Here is a 10,000-nt window from a genome sequence, read left to right as displayed (position 1 = left end):
AAGGCCGAAAAACACACGCCAACTACCACCGGGGCCCAGAGCTCCATTGTCAGAGTTATTCCGGTTCGTTCGTTCGTTCGTTCGAGCTGTCAAGCCAGGCCAGCTTGATGTGTATGTGTTGCATGGCATGGCATGCTTCGCACTAGAACTCAATGCCAGGGCGATTGCCAACATGTTTGCGTCGCGCGAACACCACGATAGAGGCTTCTCTATCACCTCTCACGACATCAACGACAACAGCCCAAAGCGCGCAGCACCAGCAGCAGCAGCAGCAGCAGCAGCAGAGTGTCATTATTTCAGCCCCTGTTCCTGTTTCCCCTTCTACATTTTCTCCTCTTTTCTACCAACACCTTCCTGGCTGGTCTACCGGGTCCCGAAACACTTCCTTCCTTCCTGCCAAGGTCCGAGCACCATTTTCTCCCCCCTCCCACAAAAGGAACACAACGCCACGGTGCAGCAGCACACGATGCACTCGCAGTCTGTGGACCGTTTTTGTTTCCTTTCTTCCTTTCTGGCTCTCTGTCTCGTTGGGGCCCCGAACTTTCTCCAAAATCATTGCCACTGTTGTGTGGAATATTGTGACAGCAAATCGGAGTGTCATTCGTTGTCCCAGCGCCATTGTTAGCGACGCTCGGCTTGTTTGCCGTCCGTCGCTGGTGCACACTGCCGCAAGCGCGCGACCGTGCGGGCACCTTTCTTGAAAAGGCCTCACAACCATCACGCGGCTCGATCCTCATCTCATGCCAGCAACAACAACAACAACAACGACAACATCCCTATTGTGGCCGGTTGTTCCATTAGGCCGCACAGGGAAAACAGGATGCACCAGTGTCTACGTGTGTTCGGTGTTGGTGCGATGCTGTGATGGGTGGGCAAATAGGCTAGGTAAAAATAGCGAAATGCTGCCCGCTCTCAATGCTGTGGGAACGACGAGCAGTCTCCGCAGTAGCCGCATACGGAATGAAGAATTAAGGGGGGGAAAGCAGAAAACCCCCGGCAATGCAAACAGGAGGCACGTCACGGATGCACCCTAATGTACGGAAGGTAAGGGAAGAGGGTGCCCCCACGGACAGTAGGCCACACAATGGCCTGGGTCCCGGGAAATTGGCGCCGGCAGCAGGAAGAAAAAAAGCAGTACTGGAAGGTGGTGATACAGGATGCTTGATGTTGACACCGTTTCGAGGTAGAAATGAGATGTCTTTTTACGTTTTTATCTCGGTCCACTCGGTGTTTGGTGTGACGCTTACTGTTCCGGCTGTTGATGCGGCTGCACACGTCAATAACACCGACTCGAGCGAAGAGCGAAGGCCAGCGGTCTGCTTTTTCGGGCGTTATCTAACGCGCTGTGTGGCTTTACGCGCTGAGTGAGTTCTCTGCTCCGTTCAAATTGGTCTTCCAAACAAAGCGGCACATTGGAATGGAATCGATAGTTCCTTTTGTCCTGTTACCGGGGCGCGAGGACACACAATCCGTGGTTCATTGTCACCGATCAGTGATATTAGCCAGAAAGTGCCACAAAACGTTCCGCGCCAACAGTAATCATACGGTGTTTTTATCATCCTAAACGCGATTCTTCTGATTCGTTACAATAACGATAAAATTTAATAGAATCTTGCCATCATCTATCCGGTTGGATGGCGCTGCAACACACTGCGTTGCAACACTGCATCGCGCTACGACGATGATGATGATCTTCCCCGACGGGGGAAATCAGATTAAAGTTTATTCTTCGTACGTGCCCGCCAAAGGCCAACACGCCTCGGTGCTCTTTCTCCCTTCGCTGTTTTAGCAGAACTCTGTCTGGGCGGAGAGGTAGATCGGTTGCGAACCATGCGAGCGATCGGCGGTTAGCGCTCGTAAAAGTTTTCACCTTCACCGCAGGTTGCACCGAAATCGAATCGAGCATTTTGTTATGGCCGCACCATGCACCATGGTACCATTGCCAGGATGCCTCCTGAACAGGTCCTCCCGGTGTGATGGCGCTCGCGAAGACGTCCGGAAACTTGTCGTTAAAAGTCTTTTATGGTGCAGCTTCTTGATCCTCTCTTGCTCGGCACTCGGTGCAGCACCACAGCGCCGAGCTAAAGGAATCCAGTGAGCGCTGCATTCGGCTGCTGCCACCACTGAATGGGCCATAAATTGTCACCCACTTCTCGCTTCTCCTTCTCGCCACTCTACACGTGTGTTGTGACCCCCACAACGCTGTAAACTTTCTGCATAACTTGGACGAGAAGTCGAGGTTCACGTTCAAGGTTTCGTAGCGCAGCATCTTCGCCAGCACCGTGCTCGCTCGCACGAACTGCAGTAGCGCGATGCCGGTTTAAACTGTGAGAAAATTTGAAATTTATTGCCCGATCAAAAGGTAATACATTTCACCCTCGACACCCTCGAGCCTCCTGTACTGTATCGTCGTTGCTTCGGTCGTCTTATAAGCTGCTTCCATGGGTTACCATTTTTTTATGCTCCTCCAATGTGTCTCCCCCTCCCGGTAACCGAGAGGAGCATTCGACAACAAGCTGCAGACAGGCGGCAGCGTGTGCGCGACAGTCATTTTCACCTTCCAACGGACCTGACCGGACCGATGTGTTAAGCACAAAGCAACACAACACATTATGTACTGCACGGACGATATAAAGCAGCCAGTGAGCCACTGCAATCACCGTGCCCGTGCCCGGTTTATATCATGGCGAGCCAATCAAACATGAATCGAGCGTAATTTGCATAGCATCAAGCAGAGATTTGCTGTAGGAGATTGTGCAAACGGAAAAGATAGCATCAATCATCAGCCGTAAATGCAGTCAGCCTGTCAGCAGCACTCTCGCGTTTAAATACAAACAGGATCAATGTTAATACCACCGAGAGGGTCTAATCAAGTTCTTAAATTGAAAAAACGAAACCCACGAACCTTAATTTAATTACACTCGAGCGAGTTGATTGAAAAATCGTAAAACATAAAATGGCACCCGGGGGGGGCTGGGGTTTTCAATAAAAATTAATATACATCCAGCACCACCGCGCACACACCCTAATGCACAATTGCGCCATTGCATCCAGCCAAGTACCGGCCGGCATCATGAAATCGGCAACGTTTATGACTTTTTAATGCCTTCAATACTCAAGTTTGTGCGCCGAGTTGGTGAGTTTTACGAGCGCACCAAAGTAACATTTGCAACTTGTCCGCCTTCGTAGCCACCCCAAGAGAGCTTCTGCCACGTGATGTGCGTTCCATTGCGCGATAGTCATGCGAGAGCCATAAATGTGTGCGCTCAGAGTCGTGATGTGCCGCCATACCTGCGCCACCCGCCCCCCTGGCAATCCGATCGATAAGCAATAGTGCATTTTATTGAATTGCCATAAACGGATTTATTTTTATCCAGTGCGACATATTGCCACGGCCCCACGGTGCTGCTCTTTCGGCGCAGGGTTCTGACTGCTGTGCGAAAGGGCAGTTGATGTGGGCTGTGGATGATCGTTCGTTCGCTTTCATCCTGCCTGACAAATGCTTTTGATGTCAGCAGGCCGCGGTGAAAGGGTGCTCTGACGAGGGGTGAGCAGGCATCACAAATGGAATCCCCCAGAACCGAGGTCACAATGCCACAAACAATGCTCTGGGCGTAGCGAACGAATACCTGCTGTGCATTGATTTAGATTATTTTTTTATTTCCAATTTTCCGATTGCATTCTCTCGCTGTCACAGATGTCAGAAGACTGATTTTGACAATTCGCCACATTCCCTACCAGCCAGCAACTCACCGGTGTGAGTTGGCCATGACAAATTGGCACAACAACAAGAATGGAAAGCTCTTGAAATTTCGTAGAAGCGTCTTGACAGGAAATGGCACACCAGGTGATGGTGGATCCACGCGGTTTTCCACGTGAGCCCCAAAACTAACTTACCCGTCCTTGTCGAAAGCGGTGAAACAGGCGTCCATTGCCAGCGAAGGATTCGTCATAAAGTCCTCGTCTGGGAGCTCCGTCGGCTGCTGAGATCGGACGTTCCAACGAACGCGCACAAGGCAATGGAAATATGGAAGAGGGAAAAATAGGAAAATTCATTTTAGAAAAAAAAACACATCGTTTTCATCAACATTGTGGCTGAAAGTTACACGACACACACAGTTATTAAAAAGCACACAAAGAGACCTAAGAGTGGGATACAGAAAGAGAGAAAGAGAGAGAAAGAAGGCCACTGGAACTAAAGTCAAAAATACTCATAGATACATAGTGGTAGTTCTAGAGCCCGTGAGCCGAGGCTGACTGAGAAACTGCAGTAACTGAACAATAACGTGGCATAAGAGAACCCAGAGGAGTGCAACTCGGTGAGTAAAACTATGAAGTCAGAAAGTCAAAGTAACAACCATAACAATCGCAAATCGACGAATTTCGAGAAGAATACACTGTCGTCACTGTCGCTGCGTCGTCGTCGTCGTCGTCGTCGTCACCACGGCACGTACACCTTTCGCCCTAGGATTGACGGGGACAGGGGTCCTTCAACCGGTAATGGTGGTAATCTTTTCCTGTCACAACTACTGCCACTCGGAGCGTAAGGATTTTGCACCAATTAACCCACTTCAGCAGCCGTGCACCGCGGATTGTGCTTTCAAATTGCAACCGAGATTTTCCCGTGTCCTCGTGAAGGATTCGGCGTTACTTTCGGTCCCACTTTCCACTCTGTTTTCCACCAAACGTCAAACTACCGACGACTAGCGGTAGCACAGGCACAGGGTCCCTTGCGTGTTTCCCTTATTTTGTCTTCCTTTGCACTGCGTACCGTAAATAGCCAAAAAAAAGGCAATGAACCAAGGAACGAAACCCGAAATAGCACACAGACGCACAGACAGACACACGAACGCAGTGAACCACTAGGCCGCGAAAAGGATGCGCCCGATGTAACCGGTTTTTTTTGGGGCGAGACTCTGGCGATGAAGCAGCTCGAATCCCGCTCGAATCGCTCCGTTCGCTCGAATGGAAACCGTGGAAATGCAACCACCGTCGATGGGCACCGTCCGTAAAAGGCCGCCAAGCTTCCAAAAGGTTCGAAAAGTGAGCACCACCCTGCCGGAAAAATTAGAAAACTCGGCACAACTCGCCCGTGGCAACGGTCCCTTATTGAAGAAACCTGGCTCACTACCCCCGGTACTATGGCAACCGGGGTAAATAGTTGGCCCGAACCCGTTGCTATGCCGCCATGCTGGGCAGGAGGGGTTGGGGCTAGCGTATCCGGTAGCACCGAGCGTCGACAGCGTTGACGAGCGTGGCGGCGGCGGCGACGGCGGCGAACGCGGACATGATGACGTTCGCGTTGGAAGTTCGAACCTTTTTGGAACACCGGGGGACCGCTCCGAGATTGACAGTTCGGCTCAGGTGCGTTTAGAGTAGGTCAGGGCAGAGAAAAATCACGCAAAGTACGCGAAATGTGAGGCTTTGGCTATGGCAGGACGCGGAAGTAGTGTTGGCCGGTTTGTTTAAATTTTAAATGCTCCCTTTATTGGCGTTTGACGTTGATCTGCTCGTGAATTTGCTTTGCACGCAATCACGAAGCTTTGGCATTTCTCATTATTTTTCTAACATAGCGTATTAAAGAATTTATATCCTTCAAAAGACACTTGACTTGTGCAACTTCATTAAGGTAATCAAATAAAATCCAGAATCACAACCAAATATACGTTTCTGATATTGCATTGAACATTACTATGAAATATAACATTAACATCATGTTTTATCATGTTACAAAAAGTATAAAAACGGATAGAAATAAAACAAAGATAAAGAGAAAGATAAAAACATGTGTATGTTTTGCAATCTGTTCTATTTTATAACTAGTATTTTAAAAACGTGCTGTTCTTAACATTACATTCTTCTTAAATATTGGTTACCATTGTTTAAATTTTTCCTTGATTGTTTTGCTGCATGTTATTTCTTTTATAAGATTGTAGTATTCGGTATTATTCGTAAGGGTTATTATTTATTTTTTTCAATTACATGAGCTGTAACCTTGTTATTTCTTGCGCATCCTGCTTCTTATCCATTTTTTTGTACAGTACTACGTTGCAAAACAATTAATCAAGCCCAACAAAGTGTCAACAGCAGATGCCTTTTAGCTCTGCTCGGTCGTAAGTCGACTACCAACCGTTACACATTATCTATGACTATCACAAACAGAAAATGAATTACTGCACATCCAATTTATGTTTCTCTCTTTTGAGACTATCTCTTTTTTGTTTCTTCTTTCAAAGTTATAGATGGAAAAAAGAAAAGACAATGGACAAATCATACTAAACATTGCACATGATTACGACAAGTCCATACGCTCGAAAACATGTTTGTAGGGCCCTTAATATCATACCAAAGTGCCTTGAGACACACTTGGCAAAAAAAAATGGTAAAGTACTAACGAATTGAATGCTCACGAACCAATAACAACATACCGTTGGTTGGTTCGGCGGATTACGAACCATCGCAGAATCATGTAAACAGTAAAATTAAAGCCCTCCCAGCTTGGTATTACTCGGAGGACACTGCCGTTCTCTCGTACTCCTCCCCCAAACCCCCCACCCCCCTTTGTCTCACTGTCGCAACGGATGCAAGGTAAATTACGTTTTGATTGCGTGTGAAAATCCAGCGAATCCCCAGAGACCCATTGAGGCGAAGCAATGGCCACCGAAGCAGCAGTAGCCGGCTTGCCGACCGTTCACCAAACCGGTTAAACCAACCACCAACCGAAGCAGCATCAGCTGTGCCGCGTACCCTGACTGACTTGCGAGCAGAGCCCTTGTCCCCAGAGGCGCGGAGCAGTGGAGGCGCCCAAAGTACATCCTAACGCTTTTCTCAACGTAATCCTTTTAGCATTAGCGCATTCTGTGAATTATCCGCGTGCTATGTGCGCGAACGTGAGCGGAAAGTGTGGAGCCCCCGGAAGTCTTTTCCATCGCTGTGCCCTTGCATCAGCCTTCCCGCCTCTGACCTCGCGCTGGTAAAGTGCGCCGGAAGTTTCTTGTTTCGCGGCTCCGTTCGTGTGCTGCCACGGCATGCCATCCTGGGTGGGTGCTGGTGTCTGCAGCACAACGAAATCGTTTCAGAAAATTAAATACTTCGTTTAATGCGTCCTCCTCCCTGCCCCTTTTGTCGTTTCGTTTGCCATTGTGCCACCGAAACGCAGCGGTGCCTTCAGCCCCCGGTGGGAGGTTAAACACCTCGCCAACGTCTCTCGCGCCATATGAGTGGATTATTTGCACCCGGTGCTACACTAATGGTGTAATGATCTGGCAGGAGCAGAAGCTGATGCTCGGGCTCACCATAATGAAGTTTCAAGCCAGCGAGCCAGTCAGCGACAAACCGACAAATGGCTGAGGATGAGAGACAAACTTTTGCTCACCCTGCTCCCTGTTTGCTGCAATCTGATGCTGGTTCAAGCCATCAAGAAAGTGCAAAGTCGTCGAACGATACAAAGTCAGTGAGTAATGTACCTTCTTTCGGTCCAACCCGTGTCCAAATAATGGTTTTGGGGAGTTTTGCGTGAGCATAAATGGTGAAATCAATTTCTTCCAAACCAACTCTTATTCCGCCCTCGGCGTTCTGCTTCAACACCATTCACTAGTAGGCTGGGGGATGGTGGTGCTACTTGGATGCTAAAAATAAACCAACCAATGGATGCCCCATATCCGCTGCCAAACGCCATGATGGAGGGTTCTGTTTGGGAATAATTGAAAAAGGGGCCAGGCAGCTGGAATTCCGGGAAGGGGAAATAGACCGTACGAAAATCATGATACCTTTCTGCCTTCTAGCATAATTTTTGGGGGTAGGAAAAGAGGCCCTTATTGAACTGATGGTAAAACATCGCACAATCGATCATTTGCAAAGAAATTCATCATCTTTATGAATCATCATAAAGACAAACGAAACCGACAGAGGCAAGCAGCGTGTTACGAAAGAAGGAAGAGTATGATTCCTCAATTAATCATTTGCGTAAATATCTCCTGATAATACACCCATCTTCTCAACCGTCTCGAGTCCTCTCGAGTAAACACTGGCTGACTGACTGACTGACTGACTGACACGCACTGTTGTAATCTAGTCTTTCACGCGGCACACAGACGCGGCACCCATCCGTGGCCCAAGACCGAAGTCGTGGCAAAGTCAGCATTATCCCTTCTGTACAAATACATCGCCAACCGTTCCACTTGATCCTTTCTCCCCTCCAGTGCCACTCCTCGTGAGCTTCGAGGATTGTTTCGTCGCAATTAGCTACGCAAATGAGAACAATCTGAAATCCGCAGGGATTTGAATTTGAATCCGGGGCCCATCCCAATGCAATTGGCTGTCGGCTCACGGCCACCGACCGACCGTACGACCGTACGGGACTAGAATGGAGGAAGACGGCTGACACGTTGGACGATCCGGGAGCTCCACCACTCCGAAAAGTGCCACTCCAAGAGTATTTCCATTTCTGTCGAATCAAACACTTACGTCACTCACTCAATATTCCATTGCGTGAACCGACGGCTTACGTTCGGGGTTTTGGGGTGTGACCAAGGGATGCCGGGATGCCGGGGACCGAAATCGAATATTTCATTCGAAAGCTCTCGCTCGCAGCAACACGTGGAGCAGCAGCCTGCGAGAAGAAGAAGCAGAAGATCCCCGTTCTAGCTTCACCGTGCAAGGACAGGGGATTCGTTGTGCACCAACACATACAAACGCAGAGGCGAGCACGATAAGGATTTTCCATCAAAATGGATCCCGCGACGACCGGTGAGACCGAGCAGAGGGCACGGTTACATCTCGATACGTTGGCAGAGCAGCATTCGGCATCGGCATCGGCACCGGCACCGGCACCGGAGAAGCATTTTGCATGAGCTCCCGGAGCTGCTGTTGGTGATGGTGTTTCTTCTTGTATTTTTTGTTTTCTTATTCCACTGATTTTCCTCTTCCTTCCTTCACCACCGCAAGAACTGTGATTGTGTTCCATATTTCTTCCGTGATTTGTTTTCCGGAACTGGGTCGGTTTTTTTTTTTCGCTGCGAAGGATCACCGTTTTGGCTGTCGTCCATTGCGTCGTCTCCCACTGTGTGTGGTGGAGGAGCGTTCCCAGAACCCCCCCCCCCCTTCTCCCACCCACCGCAGAAAACACATTTGCATCTCGCGCCTTGCGCCGCCACCAGAAAAAAAAAAACCTTTCAAAGTCAGTGAGCCGGAACACGGCGGATCGAGATTTTTTCACCAACTTTTCGCACGCTTCTTCTGCACGCCCTTCATAACCAGGCTCACGGTGCACGTTCACTTCTCGATTTCAAGCCAATGGCGGGGAAGGGAAAGGAAGAGAGAGATAGACGAGGCACGCGGTGCAAAACAGACACACGCCGCCACGGTGAAGCTGCAAAGTTATTTGCCGCGATGAACCCAAACTGCCACCGCTATGCATAATTTATGAGGTCTGAGCTTACGGTTACGGTTAAGAACTGCAGCTTCCAATTCTTTCCCGGGGCAGCCCGGGGACTTTCCACTCGCTGCTGCTGCTGCTGCTGCTGTCTGTATGTTTCGGTTTTCGGGGCTCTCTTTCTCTTTTTCGCTATTTCTTTTTTTCCTTCCTTTGTCTCCCTAACCACTTCATCCTCCCAATCTTTGCGATTTCGTTCGACTGACTGACTTCTCTTCTACTTTTGCCCTCCACGCCACAAAACGAGCCAGCCAACCAACTGGAGGGACGCGGTGTTGGACTTTTCCAAACTTCCCGCCACCAGAGCCTACAGCGAGAGTGTTGGAGAGTTCAACACCAGTTTACTCCTCCGGCAGGGCAGACTCCGGACCGTGGTTGCGGCTGCTGGAGCTCGCGTTCCCCTTTCCAACACACCACCGGGATATCGGGAACTTGGTAACTTTGGTGTAGAGGCGGAAGAAGAGGAGACAAATGCTCATTAAAATTCATCAAGACGTCGAGAGCGTGCAGCGCAGTCCCTCTGTCCAGTGGCCTGGCACGCACGCACGCAGCCCTGACCGAAGCCCT

At 49.5% G+C, this 10,000-nt stretch overlaps 1 protein-coding gene across 10 annotated transcripts in view; it reads right to left on the bottom strand.

The window, feature by feature from the left end:
• The window catches only part of LOC126571062 (nicotinamidase), a 52,545-nt gene that overhangs the window by 20,268 nt on the left and 22,277 nt on the right, over window positions 1–10,000 (bottom strand). For 4 of the 10 annotated variants that reach the window (XM_050229295.1, XM_050229290.1, XM_050229297.1 and 1 more), the window contains one exon: window positions 3,898–3,980. In XM_050229295.1, the coding sequence (XP_050085252.1) occupies window positions 3,898–3,953 (56 nt within the window). In that variant the 5' untranslated portion in view covers window positions 3,954–3,980. Of the gene's footprint in view, window positions 1–3,897; window positions 3,984–4,358; window positions 4,597–4,835; window positions 4,854–10,000 lie in introns of those variants that run through there. The other 6 variants (XM_050229294.1, XM_050229289.1, XM_050229287.1 and 3 more) reach the window with 4 other exon arrangements.

The sequence above is a fragment of the Anopheles aquasalis genome, chromosome 2, assembly GCF_943734665.1.
Source record: "Anopheles aquasalis chromosome 2, idAnoAquaMG_Q_19, whole genome shotgun sequence".
Taxonomy (NCBI): Eukaryota; Metazoa; Arthropoda; class Insecta; order Diptera; family Culicidae; genus Anopheles; species Anopheles aquasalis.
The sequence above is the reverse complement of the archived record's forward strand: the minus strand, read 5'-3'. Positions and strand labels throughout refer to the sequence as shown.